Below are 14028 nucleotides of genomic sequence, written 5' to 3'. Positions count from 1 at the left end.
TGCAATCCAATGAAACACGTAGCGAAGAACTTGGCGATGTTATAATCCAGGTTATTGTCAACGCTCCACTTAGATATACTAACTAATTTCGAGATGTGCATATTAAAACACTATCATGTTTAAACGACTTTCAAATAATTGATTCGACTTTATTATATTGAAAGGATAGAATATTTATATACCGCAATTCGTAGAAAAATCGTATTTAAAACAGATATTATTTTTTTAATTCGATTTCCACAAGCAAGTTACTTTCAATAAATAACGTCGGAAGCTAACTATCTTTTACGACAACTCAAGTAAGAATAAAAGAAAAAACTACATAATATCTGCCCTGTTATGGTATGAGTAATTGGGAATTCAAAAATTAATCATATTATAATGATAAAGATAAAAAGAATAAGGTCTTGTAAGAGTTATCTTCTGGGAGAATCATATAAATATCCACGGAAAAATAATATGTAGTAGCATTCTGTTTTCAAATCGGAACCATGAAACTCTTGGCTGTGACTCTATTGGCTTTGGCAGCGGTGGTGTCCGCGAGGAACATCAACCACGAGGCAGTTGTCGATCTTGAAGACATCACCGCCTACGGATACCACCGTAAAGTTGGTATTCCTCTGGCCGAAGAGATTCGCGTAGCAGAGTTGGAAGCTTCCCGTAACCCATCTAGAATTGTCGGCGGATCCTCTGCCAGCCTCGGACAATTCCCGTACCAGGTCATACAACATTCTTCTATATCACGATACGCCATAAAGTCAGCCATCTTGTAGGTAATTGCTAACTTTTTGAAAATATTTTTCAGGCCGGTCTGCTAATTAATGTACCCCTTGGACAGAGCGCTTGCGGCGGTTCTTTGCTAAATCAGAGAAGAGTGCTCACTGCCGCTCACTGCTGGTTTGATGGTGAAACCCAAGCTTTTAGTTTGACAGTCGTACTCGGCTCAATCAACTTGTTTTTCGGAGGTACCAGACTGAACACCAATAGCGTCGTCATGCACGGCAGCTGGAACCATAACCTTGCTAGTAACGACATCGCCATTATAAACCTACCTTCTAACGTAGCTACTTCAGGTAAGTGAAAAGATCTTAATGGAAGTCATGTATTATTTCTAGATGAAACAAATGACATAAATGTTTACATTGTAATATTTATCAACAGGCAACATCGCTCCTATAGCCCTGCCTTCTGGTAATGAACTCAACAATCAGTTCGCTGGTGCCACCGCGACTGCATCTGGTTTCGGCCTCACCAGGGATGGTAAGAGCCATAACTTATAATTTTGTTTGAATAACAACCGTACTTGATATCCATACTTTCATTTTACAATTGACTTAATTTAAAGTTTGAATATTTATGTTCTATTGCTGTGATTTTAGGTGGTAGTGTCAGCCAAACTTTGAACCACGTCAACTTGTCTGTGATCACGAACAGTGTTTGCTGGCTGTCCTTCCCTGGAATTATCCAGTCTTCTCACATTTGCACCAGCGGCGCCAACGGTAGGAGTACTTGCGATGGTGACTCTGGTGGTCCCCTTGTCGTAACCAGCAACAACAGACGCATCTTGGTAAATAAACATATCATTAATTCTTTCTTTTTTAGTAAAACACAAAATTCGCTTATTAAACTGTGAAAGGATTGAACAAAGGTTGAGGCTTATGAATATTTTTTCTTCTAAACAGATTGGTGTGACCTCATTTGGTTCCGGTCGTGGTTGCCAAGTCGGAGCGCCAGCTGCCTTCGCCCGAGTTACCTCTTACATCAGCTGGATCAACCAGCGTCTATAAATATTCTTGGACTCTTTGCAAATAAAGTAAACGTATCAATAAATATAGTATCATAATTTAATTGACCAGTCATAATACCTACCCAGTCCTATTTCATGATATTCTTGGAGTTTTAATTTGCTGATCCTGCAGTAATTATAGAGTACAAATGAGCCAGTACAGCACAGCAGACAAATCAAAAATCAAGGAGAATCTTAAAAACTTACACAAAATTATTATAGAAGGGCTAGCAGTTACTTCTATAGAAATAATTGCATACAATTTTATGATGATGAATGTAGAAATAAGAAGGAAATAATAATGTAGAAGAAAGTAGTGATGGCGAAAATCGAATGAGTGACAAATAGAAGGTGTAAATTTTTTTCATATTTTTAACCCTTCACTTACATAAGTATTTATTTGCTATATCAAACAGTCACACTCGGAGTTAGATTCGAGGTAAACTGAACATACATACATCATGTGTACAACACAGAGAAGATTAAAAACGACAAATTCGCTTAAATAAATAAAAAATCTAAGGGGGAGGCCTATGTTTAGAAGTGGACGTCCTATGGCTGAGATGATGATGATGATGATGATGAAATAAAAAAAAATGGCCTCACTTGTTATCTAGCAATACTCAATTTATATTCAAGGCAGAAAGAATTCAAGTCCAGATTTTAAAGGCAGTCGGTAATTTCTAATGAGCAAAACGTTTATCCAAAGCTGACTGTCTGCTAAGACTACGAAATTAAGAATAAAAGACAATACTATCCGATTATAAGTAATTGGGAAATCCAATTAATTGTTATCTTTTTATAGATTTAGATTAATAGGAAAGATTTAATCCAAAGAATTATCTTTCTGGCGAACCATATAAAAAGTTGCAGCAGAATGTAAGTATTATTCGTTTTTTGCATCGGAACCATGAAACTCTTGGCTGTGACTCTATTGGCTTTGGCAGCGGTGGTGTCCGCGAGGAACATCAACCACGAGGCAGTTGTCGATCTTGAAGACATCACCGCCTACGGGTACCACACTAAAGTTGGTATTCCTCTGGCCGAAGAGATTCGCATAGCCGAGTTGGAAGCTTCCCGCAACCCATCCAGAATTGTCGGCGGATCCTCTGCTAGCCTCGGACAATTCCCTTACCAGGTTGTACAATCTTCTCGTACCTCACAAAACAAACTTATTTGTTATATTGTAAAACAGTCTAACTAACTTTGTTCAAACTTAATCTTCCAGGCTGGTCTGCTCGTTAATTTACCACTTGGTCAGAGCGTTTGCGGTGGTTCTTTGCTCAATCAAAGGAGAGTGCTCACTGCCGCTCACTGCTGGTTTGATGGTCGCAACCAAGCTACTAGTTTGACAGTCATACTCGGTTCAATCAACTTGTTCTTCGGAGGCACCAGACTGAACTCCAATAGCGTCGTCATGCACGGCAGTTGGAACCCTAACCTTATTCGTAACGACATCGCTATTATAAACCTACCTTCCAACGTAGGTACCTCAAGTAAGTAAAAAGATCTATAAGGAAGTTATGTAATATTGAGATTAAGCTAAACTAATTTTAATGAACCAATACACAGATGTATTTATTTATAACGTTTTTGTCAACAGACAACATTGCTCCCATTGCTCTACCCTCTGGCAATGAGCTCAACAACCAATTTGCCGGATTCACTGCAACTGCGTCTGGTTTCGGTCGCACCAGGGATGGTAAGAGACAAAACCCACAATTTTATTTTTATACCAAATCGTACGTCATGCATGGGTGTTGTATAATCCTTATCATTGCTCATATTTGATTTTTGAATGTTATTACAATATGTATTTTGCTCTGCTTTTAGGTGGAAGTGTCAGCCCAACTTTGAACCACGTCAACTTGCCTGTGATCGCGAACAATCTGTGCTGGCAGTCCTTCCCTCCAGTCCTCCAGTCTACTAACATTTGCACCAGCGGTGCCAACGGCAGAAGCACTTGCCAGGGTGACTCCGGCGGTCCTCTTGTCGTAACCAGCAACAACAGACGCATCTTGGTAAATAACCATATCATTATTTATCGTCTTATTTTTGTTGTTTTTCAGATAAACATTAAAAAAAAACACAAAAGGACTGATCAAAGTTCGTTATTCATGAATATATTTTGCTTCGTAACAGATTGGTGTAACCTCATTTGGATCCGACCGTGGTTGCGAAGTTGGTGCCCCTGCTGCATACGCCAGAGTGACATCCTTCATCAGCTGGATCAACCAACGTCTATAAACATCAATATATCGTGGACTCTCTTTGTAAATAAAATAAACGATTGTAAATATAAATGATTGTAATTTAATTGACCAATCTTATTATGTACCTACCGACTGTGTTTTCAGAGTGAGGCAGTTGTCCCACCAACGACGAGAAAACGACTAACTATCGGCTATTTTCTCGCTCAAGAAACGTACAATAGATATACTTTCCAAGTGATCAAAAGAGATGCATATACAAATAGTTGATCGCTGACTGTTCACACTGCCGGCGAGCACTCGCTTCACTAGTTTGTCGCTGAGCGACAAGAGCTATGAAAGATAACACTCGCTCGGCGACACTCGCCAAGCGTTTAGAACTCACGCCGAGAGAGCAACCTGTGGTCATTTCTCTACGGTGCGTATCTAGCGAGCGAGTGATGCGAGTAATCGCCCGCCTCACTTGCACACTCGCTTATAGCCGAGCTACACAAATATCGGAACTACGCACTCGCTCCCCGCGCCTCGCTAACTCGTTTCTAGTTCTAGCTCTACTCGTTACTCGTTAATCGTTGCCGGTGGGACAACTGCCTTTATGGCAGTTGTCCCACCAAAGACGAGAAAACGACTAACTATCGGCTATTTTCTCGCTCAAGAAACGTACAATAGATATACTTTCCGTGTGAATAAAAGAGATGCATATACAAATAGTTGATCGCTGACTGTTCACACTGCCGGCGAGCACTCGCTTCACTAGTTTGTCGCTGAGCGACAAAAGCTATGGAAGATAACACTCGCTCGGCGACACTCGCCAAGCATTCAGAACTCACGCCGAGAGAGCAACCAGTCATTTCTCTACAGTGCGTATCTAGCGAGCGAGTGATGCGAGTAATCGCCCGCCTAACTCGCACACTCGCTTATAGCCGAGCTACACAAATATCGGAACTACGCACTCGCTCCCCGCGTCTCGCTAACTCGTTTCTAGTTCTAGCTCTACTCGTTACTCGTTAATCGTTGCCGGTGAGACAAGTGCCTAAATACCTAATTCGAATACTAATTTCAAACAAGTATAATAACATTATTCTGCTACATAACTATCACTCCTATACCTTCTCCTAAACAAGCAGAATTATGCATTTACTTAAAAGTGAGTATAGAATACAACATTTTCTCGTGCATTTCTGTGCTGGGTAGTCAAACTATCGATTCCTATGGTGTTACAAAAATGGATACAACTAGACTAGACTATTTAATTCGTACAGTCGCCTCTCTCTATGAGTAAAGATTGTTGACTTTATAAAACGATCTGCGATACAAAAATTCCTTCGCGGACAAACACTTCCATCTTCCATCATTTTGCCATCTTCCTCTGGATATGGAAGTAGATGCCATGGGAATGCATTGAATACGATCTATTGTTTTATACGTCTCCCAGAGTAAAAGATGATCATCAACATTATCTCCCGAGCCAACTGGTTTGGGGTCTGCTTCCAGACTAACCGGAGCGATTGCCTATCTGACCTCCTCAACCCGTGCAACCCGAGAGTCCTTTGTTAGACTGGCGTCAGACTTACTGGCTTCTGACAAACCATAACGACTGCCAAGGATATTCAATGACAGCCAGGACTTACAGTTTAACGTGCCATCTAAAACACAGTCATTGGTGTCCAAGAAAGTACATACAAACTTAGAAAAGTTTCATCGGTACTTTCCTGACCTGGCATCGAACCCACGCTGGAATCGATACTCGAGAGGCCACCACGACTTTCAGAGTAAAAGATGATGACACAGAGAATTTTGGTTGAATTCTGTACTTTGGAGTAACTACTGAAAGAAAAGACCCAATTCCAAAAAAAAGTTTTTTCTAGTCAAGTCCTATTTCATTATATCCTTGGAATTTTAATTTGTAAGTCCAGCAGTAATTACCGGGTGCAGCAGCGCAACAGATGGATTTACCACCTCAGTAGTACGTACCAAGGAGAATTTTGCAAACTTACTACTTTACAAAAACAAAGTACCTAATGACATAATTATTAAAGATATATAATAGTATCATATATATTGTCAATAAGGATTTATGACTCAATTATGATCAAAATTTAAAATAATGGTGTAATAATAATTGAGTAAACTGTTTGCATGTCACATTATTATGACTAAGAGTTGCGGATTATAAATACCTATGTTATTTATTATTTAAGACCCAAATTTTACCAACACTTATCGCAAATAAATCGGATTGAAATTGAATAGGATCTAGTTTATTTTAAAATAACATATTGTACACAATAAAAACAAAAACGTCTTGAAAAATATATATTAAAGAAGGGCCTTATGATAATGATTAATAATATAAGGTGATTTTGAACACATCATGGCGTACATGATGAAGCGTCCAGAGCGAAAATCACGGTTTTCAAGCAGAACAAGACCTAAACTTCGTCATGCGCTGTTATACTTTGTAGTAGGTTGAATGCAACTCTTCAATCTTTCATGGCGGTTAATTGAGTAGTTAAAGACAGCACAGCACTTACAGATTTCAAAATTGTTCTTATTGTCAACTCTGCACATACATAAGTAATTTTCTGCTATGTCTAACGGTCACACTCGGAGTTTATTTCAAGGTACACTGAAAATATTATAATCTTATTTAAAAACGATAGTCCTAGGTAAACTAAATTAAAATGAGACGGACGAAATTTAAAAAAAAATCCTCAGTTGCAATTCTTGCTAACCTTACATATTCAAGGCAGACATAATTTTGTTAAGGTCTATGTTTTATAGGTAAATGGTAATTTCCAATGAGCAAAGAGTGTACTGCAATATATGTGAAGCTGACTGTCTAACGAAGCTACCTAATTAAGAATGAAAGAAAAGACTAACCGATTATGAGTAATTGGGAAATCCAATTAATTGTTATCTTTTTATAGATTAAGATTAAAAGGATAGATTTAATCCAAAGAATTATCTTTCTGGCGAACCATATAAAAAGTTGCAGCAGAATGTAAGTATTATTCGTTTTTTGCATCGGAACCATGAAACTCTTGGCTGTGACTCTGTTGGCTTTGGTGGCGGTGGTGTCCGCGAGGAACATCAACCACGAGGCAGTTGTCGATCTTGAAGACATCACCGCCTACGGATACCACACTAAAATTGGTATTCCTCTGGCCGAAGAGATTCGCATAGCCGAGTTGGAAGCTTCCCGCAACCCATCCAGAATTGTCGGCGGATCCTCTGCTAGCCTCGGACAATTCCCTTACCAGGTCATACAACCTTCTTGTATAATCACAAAACAAACCTAATTTGTTATATTGTAAAATATTATGTCGTCTAGTAATTACTAACTTTTTTCAAAATCTATTTTCAGGCCGGTCTTCTCATTAATTTACCCCTTGGCCAGAGCGTTTGCGGTGGTTCTTTGCTCAATCAAAGGAGAGTGCTCACTGCCGCTCACTGCTGGTTCGATGGTCGCAACCAGGCTAACAGTTTGACAGTCATACTCGGCTCAATAAACTTGTACTTTGGAGGCACCAGACTGAACTCCAATAGCGTCGTCATGCACGGCAGTTGGAACCCTAACCTTATTCGTAACGACATCGCTATTATAAACCTACCTTCCAACGTAGGTACCTCAAGTAAGTAAAAAGATCTATAAGGAAGTTATGTAATATTGAGATTAAGTTAAACTAATTTTAATGAACCAATACACAGATGTATTTATTTATAACGTTTTTGTCAACAGACAACATTGCTCCCATTGCTCTACCCTCTGGCAATGAGCTCAACAACCAATTTGCCGGATTCACTGCAACTGCGTCTGGTTTCGGTCGCACCAGGGATGGTAAGAGACAAAACCCACAATTTTATTTTTATACCAAATCGTATGTCATGCATGGGTGTTGTATAATCCTTATCATTGCTCATATTTGATTTTTGAATGTTATTACAATATGTATTTTGCTCTGCTTTTAGGTGGAAGTGTCAGCCCAACTTTGAACCACGTCAACTTGCCTGTGATCGCGAACAACGTATGCTGGCAGTCTTTCCCTCTGTACATCCAGTCTTCCAACATCTGCACCAGCGGCGCCAACGGCAGAAGCACTTGCCAGGGTGACTCCGGCGGTCCTCTTGTCGTAACCAGTAACAACAGACGCATCTTGGTAAATAAACATATTATTATTTATCTCAACAATTTGTTTTTCAGATAAACATAAAAAATGCGCTACAAAGGTTTGAGCAAAGTTTAAGATTCATCAGTACATGTATTCTTCTTTTTAACAGATCGGTGTTACCTCATTTGGATCCGACCGTGGTTGTCAAGTCGGAGCGCCAGCTGCCTTCGCCAGAGTTACCTCGTACATCAGCTGGATCAACCAACGTCTATAAATATCAATATATTGTGGACTTTCTTTGTAAATAAATAAACGTCTCAAAATATAAAAGAATATAATTTAATTGACCTATGAAAGTATATATTTGCGTCTAAGAGTACCCTACTTAAGAGCACACTGCAGACAGTCGGCCGACAGTTGACCCGATGCAGTGGTTACAAAAAATTGTTTTAAAGAAGAGCTTTATTCCAATCTCAAAGTTTTCAGTCGATTTGTTACTTTATCTTCATATTGATTTATGAGCCCAAACAATCGGTTGACCAAAAGATTACAGTGTGCGGTTCCTACTCTAAACAAATTCTAAATCTCTCTTAAATGTTTTCTATATTCTTTCAAGAAAGCAGACTTTTTGCGGCCCAGTTAAAGCAATATCTTACGGAGAGTAGAAAGACTATTTTTAGCCACCTAAATTATCGCTCCTCTAAGGCATCATATAAACAGTTTTATATCATTATCACACGGAAAAAAAGCTATTACACAAATATATTTGTCGGAGACTGTCAATAGTACGGACACTAAACGTCACGCAAGCGCGCCCTCTGGTGGCGTTTCCGGTGAAACAACATTTTGGCGCGCTTGGAAGAGTAGTGGTGGTCGGCGTGGCGTCCGCGGAGCTCAGTCTTGGTCGAGTCGTCGTGCTGCGCACATCTCGATACTGCCTTTCGTTACGTGTAGTGTACCTAGTGTTATTGCCTAGTGTTGTAGTACTGTTGTAGATCCATATTGTAAAGTGTGTAAAGTGTCTTTTGAAATTAAAGTGTAAAGGTTCTTCTAACCTAACAGACAGACATGTGTTGCTGGGGAGTTTGTTCCGCCACTTCTTCTCCCCAAGCCAAAACACATAGGAAGTGGCGAAGGGCGGGCGTTTTGGGGGCTGTCTTTTGTTCTGACTAATTTGAATAAACGTTTGACTTTTGAGTTCGTTTGAGTTTTGAGTTTCTTTGAGTTATCTCTTTGCTTCATTACCCTAACTGATGTCGGACGATAGTGCCATCCTTGATGTTCGCCTCCGACATCAGAAGTGGGATGTAATCCGAATGCCCACATGTGTTAAGAATTCGCCATGCGAAGATAAAATTCTGCCCATTGACAAAAAAAAAATAGAACGTCGATAATTTCAAATGTGAGTTTGTAGTAGAAGATTTATTGAGAATTTCAGCGAAGGTACAAGTATGGTAACCACGGTTACGGTAATGGTGTATCGGTTTCCATTGTTACATGTCAAGTTAGTTATTGAGGGTATGCTAGAAAATTAACCGAATTTGTCTTTTTTCATGTTTCAACAATGACGGTCGTTATTGTGCAATATGGCGACAAAATTACTGCGGAGCATCCCAGCTGCCAGGACCCTGACGTGTCATCGTGAGGTCGGAGTGTTGGTGCTCGTGCATCTCCGTGGCTTCACGTCCGCGAAAGCCTTGCTGTACTGCGCGCCATAGCGATGTGCGCATCGTCATGCGCGTTGAGATAACATCTAAGGTGAACCGAGCCTGGAGAACAGGACGAGGTCCACTAGTCAAGCGGCGCGCGAGGTGCGCTGCAGTTGCTGTTTGGAGCGTCATCCTCCCCCGGATTCGTCGTGGAGGCCGTATGAGTTGCGGCAGGCCAGGACATCGCATGTCATCGCACAAGGTGAAAGCATTCTATTGCATTGAAAATGTTTAGATTGATCAGACAAACTTGACAATGACTAGCCTGTGTGGCAGCTAGGAGCCTGTGTGGCAGCTAGGAGCCTGTGTGGCAGCTAGGAGCCTGTGTGGCAGCTAGGAGCCTGTGTGGCAGCTAGGAGCCTGTGTGGCAGCTAGGAGCCTGTGTGGCAGCTAGGAGCCTGTGTGGCAGCTAGGAGCCTGTGTGGCAGCTAGGAGCCTGTGTGGCAGCTAGGAGCCTGTGTGGCAGCTAGGAGCCTGTGTGGCAGTTAGGAGCCTGTGTGGCAGTTAGGAGTCTGTGTGGCAGTTAGGAGCCTGTGTGGCAGTTGGTAGCCTGTGTGCTACATAGTGGTCAGGAGTGGCCGAGGTTGTACTGTGCATACTGTGCTGTGTTTGTGTTGTTGCAGATTAACCCACGAGGACGTGGGTCTACGCAGGATGGCCGTGTCGGAGACTGTCAATAGTACGGACACTAAACGTCACGCAAGCGCGCCCTCTGGTGGCGTTTCCGGTGAAACAACATTTTGGCGCGCTTGGAAGAGTAGTGGTGGTCGGCGTGGCGTCCGCGGAGCTCAGTCTTGGTCGAGTCGTCGTGCTGCGCACATCTCGATACTGCCTTTCGTTACGTGTAGTGTACCTAGTGTTATTGCCTAGTGTTGTAGTACTGTTGTAGATCCATATTGTAAAGTGTGTAAAGTGTCTTTTGAAATTAAAGTGTAAAGGTTCTTCTAACCTAACAGACAGACATGTGTTGCTGGGGAGTTTGTTCCGCCACTTCTTCTCCCCAAGCCAAAACACATAGGAAGTGGCGAAGGGCGGGCGTTTTGGGGGCTGTCTTTTGTTCTGACTAATTTGAATAAACGTTTGACTTTTGAGTTCGTTTGAGTTTTGAGTTTCTTTGAGTTATCTCTTTGCTTCATTACCCTAACTGATGTCGGACGATAGTGCCATCCTTGATGTTCGCCTCCGACATATTATTATGTCGGATACGGCAATATGGTCGGCTGGTTGCTTGTATGTGGTAGTAACGGTGACGAGAGATGAGAACGTCGCTTGATGGAACCTTGAAGAGAAACCAAGTTCAGGCGGTGTGCATCAGTACTATCCGATGTATGGTAGTTATCGTGATTATTGAAGTAGATACTAAAACGATTATAGGTGATGTGGACGACTACTGTGGTATTATTCCATGTCCTGACGAAATGTAAGTGTATCAAAAAATTCAAACCTCTTCTGGAACTCTGTTAGATATAAACTCAGCATTATTGATGAAAACTGACGTTTAACCTGATTGCATCAACTGGTCTCCTGACTGCATCAGCAGGATTCAAATATTAAATAGTTTTTTGATCATTTACTTAAGTTAACATTCGATATGTTGCGTGATCTTAACGATTGTGGTAATAGGACACTTCATAGTAATTTTGAATGTCCTTTTTTAACTCCGGAAGTTCTTAAAGTTTAAATGCAAAGTATAACAATATATCGAATTGCATTTTTGGACTTAAAAAAGGACATCAAAAAGATAGGTGCTTTACCCACTGGCCTAGTGGGTGTGCCTAGTGGGCCTAGTGGTAATAATATATTTCCGATGACGGTGACATACTAAACACGCGCTTACAAATAGCTCACTGAAGTTGCCCTCAAGCACTGTAGATATGCTGGCGTTTGGTGCCTTGGTCTTCAAGTAATAATAATCTTGTACGCTTTGATGAAATGTTTGCGGCAATATACTCTTCGGGTAGCCAGTTTTTCCCATGAGGTTGGCGAAAGCCAAATAAATAAAATATTAATTTGTGGGCTGGTTTGGACGACTTTGGAGTCTTTCATTTAAGTTAACTAGATTTTGCTGTTCTTGAGTGAGTGTTATTGACGCGTTAAAAAAAGTAAATACATTTCTATCTTTTTATATATCCTTTAATTTTAAAATATCATGTTTTAACTATTTCCAAAGTCAGTCTGAAATTTTTAAAGACGTTGATTGATCCAGCTGATGAATGAGGTGACTCTAGCGAAAGCAGCAGGAGCTCCGACTTGGCAACCACGGCCGGATCCGAATGAGGTCACACCGATCTGTGAAATAAAAAAATATGTTAATGAACTAGTTTAAAGACTCGTCTCATATGCTTTAAGTTTTCTTCATTTATTATGTTTTTTTTTCTTAAATACAAATAATAATAGATTATAGTAAATATTTCAATTACCAAGATGCGTCTGTTGTTGCTGGTTACGACAAGAGGACCGCCGGAGTCACCCTGGCAAGTGCCTCTGCCGTTGGCGCCGCTGGTGCAAATGTTTGAAGACTGGAGGATGAAGGGGAAGGACACACTGCACACGGTGTTCGTAATCACAGGCAAGTTGACGTGGTTCAAGGTTGGGCTGACGCTTCCGCCTAAAATCAAAGAAAATATTACTTTACCTACTTATTCAAATATTATAATAATATTTGCAAGTATGTTAGGTACAAATTTTAACATTTAGTAACATTTTGATCGTTAAATAATATATTTTTAACTTACCATCGACGGTGCGACCGAAACCAGACGCAGTGGCGGTGAACCCGGCAAACTGGTTGTTGAGCTCATTACCAGAGGGCAGCGCAATTGGAGCGATGTTGCCTGTTGAGATGATAACGTGATAAATAAACATCAAAAAATTTTGTTAAAAAAAGTCAGTACGACATTATCACTTCGAACTTGTTTTGTTAGGTATATGACAATAGTAGCATTGTGTAAAATGTTAGTACCTAATTAGGTTTTAAAACTCACCTGAAGTAGCAACGTTCGATGGCAAGTTGATAATGGCAATATCGTTACGGATCAGGCTGGGGGTCCAGCTGCCGTGCATGACGACGTTATTGGTGTTCAGTCTGGTGCCACCGCTGAAAAAGGTGATGGAGCCGAGTACGACTGTCAAACTAGTTGCTTGGTTGATGCCGTCAAACCAGCAGTGAGCGGCAGTGAGCACTCTCCTCTGGTTGAGCAAAGAACCACCGCAAGCGCTCTGGCCAAGAGGTAAATTAATGAGAAGACCGGCCTGTAAAAAAACATTTTTTTTTAAGTTAGAAATTACCTACAAGATGACTGATTTGATGTAAAATTTTGATGTATAAGAAGGTTGTATGACCTGGTATGGGAATTGTCCGAGGCTGGCAGAGGATCCGCCGACAATTCTGGATGGGTTGCGGGAAGCTTCCAACTCGGCTACGCGAATCTCTTCGGCCAGAGGAATACCAACTTTAGTGTGGTACCCGTAGGCGGTGATGTCGTCAAGATCGATGACATCCTCCTGGTTGATGTTCCTCGCGGACGCCACCGCCGCCAGAGCCAATACAATCACTGCCAAGAGTTTCATGGTTCGAATTCAAAAAACTAATAACTAATTCATTCTGCTGTGAATATTTATATGATTCGCTAGAGAGATAACTCCAAGATATTGATTATAGAACAAAATCTATCCTATTTATCTTAATCTAATATGAAGATTATAATTTGATTTCACAATTACTATATTACTATCGATTATACATATTCATGTTGTGTCTCGTTGATACCGAAGCATATTTAATATTTCAGTAATAGTACAATATCCGTTTAAACGTCAATTTTCACTAATTATGCCGATTTTGCATTAATAAAAATGTATACAGCTTTTTGTGCCGTATGTGTTAATGGTGCCGAAAGTTCTTTTATGATGCCTGGGTGGGTGACATCATTTTGGTTGCTAAAAATTGTCTTGATGAATCTATATGCCCTTAATTGCTTTAACATGCTCGCAAAAAGCCGGTACAGAAAAAAAAATCAGGGTTGCACTTTTACGTCTAGAATGTGAAATCTCCAGACTCCATTAAACCCGTTTAAATTATATTGATTTACACGTTAAAACGATAAATAATATCGTTTCAGACAACAGCGATATAATTCGATATTTCTTAGAAGTTTGACTCTGATTAAACAAACCCATTAAGTAAAGATTCCTTTTACAATTTTCAAAGC

General features: G+C 40.5%; 4 protein-coding genes across 4 annotated transcripts; 3 read left to right on the top strand and 1 right to left on the bottom strand.

The window, feature by feature from the left end:
• Positions 1 to 452: 452 nt before the first annotated feature.
• On the top strand, positions 453 to 1819 carry LOC110384487 (collagenase). The gene is made up of 5 exons (XM_021345785.3): positions 453 to 719; positions 806 to 1073; positions 1162 to 1260; positions 1380 to 1567; positions 1683 to 1819. The coding sequence occupies exons 1-5, from the start codon at positions 492 to 494 to the stop codon at positions 1785 to 1787; spliced, it is 888 nt and encodes a 295-aa protein (XP_021201460.3). The 5' UTR covers positions 453 to 491; the 3' UTR covers positions 1788 to 1819.
• An 845-nt stretch (positions 1820 to 2664) lies between these two features.
• On the top strand, positions 2665 to 4089 carry LOC110384486 (collagenase). The gene is made up of 5 exons (XM_021345784.3): positions 2665 to 2924; positions 3015 to 3282; positions 3390 to 3488; positions 3620 to 3807; positions 3929 to 4089. Exons 1-5 carry the CDS (start codon positions 2697 to 2699, stop codon positions 4031 to 4033), a joined length of 888 nt encoding a protein of 295 aa, XP_021201459.3. The 5' UTR covers positions 2665 to 2696; the 3' UTR covers positions 4034 to 4089.
• A 2914-nt stretch (positions 4090 to 7003) lies between these two features.
• LOC110384483 (collagenase) lies at positions 7004 to 8431 on the top strand. The gene is made up of 5 exons (XM_021345782.3): positions 7004 to 7259; positions 7364 to 7631; positions 7739 to 7837; positions 7969 to 8156; positions 8278 to 8431. Exons 1-5 carry the CDS (start codon positions 7032 to 7034, stop codon positions 8380 to 8382), a joined length of 888 nt encoding a protein of 295 aa, XP_021201457.2. The 5' UTR covers positions 7004 to 7031; the 3' UTR covers positions 8383 to 8431.
• Positions 8432 to 11928: 3497 nt separating this feature from the next.
• Positions 11929 to 13422, bottom strand: LOC110384562 (collagenase). The gene is made up of 5 exons (XM_049844289.2): positions 13160 to 13422; positions 12802 to 13069; positions 12553 to 12651; positions 12238 to 12425; positions 11929 to 12106 (listed from the first exon to the last, which is right to left on the bottom strand). The coding sequence occupies exons 1-5, from the start codon at positions 13385 to 13387 to the stop codon at positions 12002 to 12004; spliced, it is 888 nt and encodes a 295-aa protein (XP_049700246.2). The 5' UTR covers positions 13388 to 13422; the 3' UTR covers positions 11929 to 12001.
• Between the last annotated feature and the right edge of the window lie 606 nt (positions 13423 to 14028).

This window comes from Helicoverpa armigera, chromosome 16 (genome assembly GCF_030705265.1).
Source record: "Helicoverpa armigera isolate CAAS_96S chromosome 16, ASM3070526v1, whole genome shotgun sequence".
NCBI classification, from domain to species: Eukaryota; Metazoa; Arthropoda; class Insecta; order Lepidoptera; family Noctuidae; genus Helicoverpa; species Helicoverpa armigera.
Note: the sequence above shows the minus strand (reverse complement) of the source record. Positions and strands in the feature narration are given on the sequence as shown.

What these genes read in the sequence shown, in the direction of transcription:
- LOC110384487 (XM_021345785.3), top strand. Translation starts at nt 492, where the DNA reads ATGAAACTCTTGGCTGTGACTCTATTGGCTTTGGCAGCGGTGGTGTCC. An exon ending in TCGGACAATTCCCGTACCAG is followed by an intron (nt 720 to 805) that starts GTCATACAACAT and finishes AATATTTTTCAG; the next exon opens with GCCGGTCTGCTAATTAATGT. An exon ending in GCAACAACAGACGCATCTTG is followed by an intron (nt 1,568 to 1,682) that starts GTAAATAAACAT and finishes TCTTCTAAACAG; the next exon opens with ATTGGTGTGACCTCATTTGG.
- LOC110384486 (XM_021345784.3), top strand. Translation starts at nt 2,697, where the DNA reads ATGAAACTCTTGGCTGTGACTCTATTGGCTTTGGCAGCGGTGGTGTCC. An exon ending in TTCCAACGTAGGTACCTCAA is followed by an intron (nt 3,283 to 3,389) that starts GTAAGTAAAAAG and finishes TTTTGTCAACAG; the next exon opens with ACAACATTGCTCCCATTGCT. An exon ending in TTTCGGTCGCACCAGGGATG is followed by an intron (nt 3,489 to 3,619) that starts GTAAGAGACAAA and finishes CTCTGCTTTTAG; the next exon opens with GTGGAAGTGTCAGCCCAACT.
- LOC110384483 (XM_021345782.3), top strand. Translation starts at nt 7,032, where the DNA reads ATGAAACTCTTGGCTGTGACTCTGTTGGCTTTGGTGGCGGTGGTGTCC. An exon ending in TTCCAACGTAGGTACCTCAA is followed by an intron (nt 7,632 to 7,738) that starts GTAAGTAAAAAG and finishes TTTTGTCAACAG; the next exon opens with ACAACATTGCTCCCATTGCT. An exon ending in TTTCGGTCGCACCAGGGATG is followed by an intron (nt 7,838 to 7,968) that starts GTAAGAGACAAA and finishes CTCTGCTTTTAG; the next exon opens with GTGGAAGTGTCAGCCCAACT.
- LOC110384562 (XM_049844289.2), bottom strand. Translation starts at nt 13,387, where the DNA reads ATGAAACTCTTGGCAGTGATTGTATTGGCTCTGGCGGCGGTGGCGTCC. An exon ending in ATCGAACGTTGCTACTTCAG is followed by an intron (nt 12,652 to 12,801) that starts GTGAGTTTTAAA and finishes TCATCTCAACAG; the next exon opens with GCAACATCGCTCCAATTGCG. An exon ending in GCAACAACAGACGCATCTTG is followed by an intron (nt 12,107 to 12,237) that starts GTAATTGAAATA and finishes TTTATTTCACAG; the next exon opens with ATCGGTGTGACCTCATTCGG.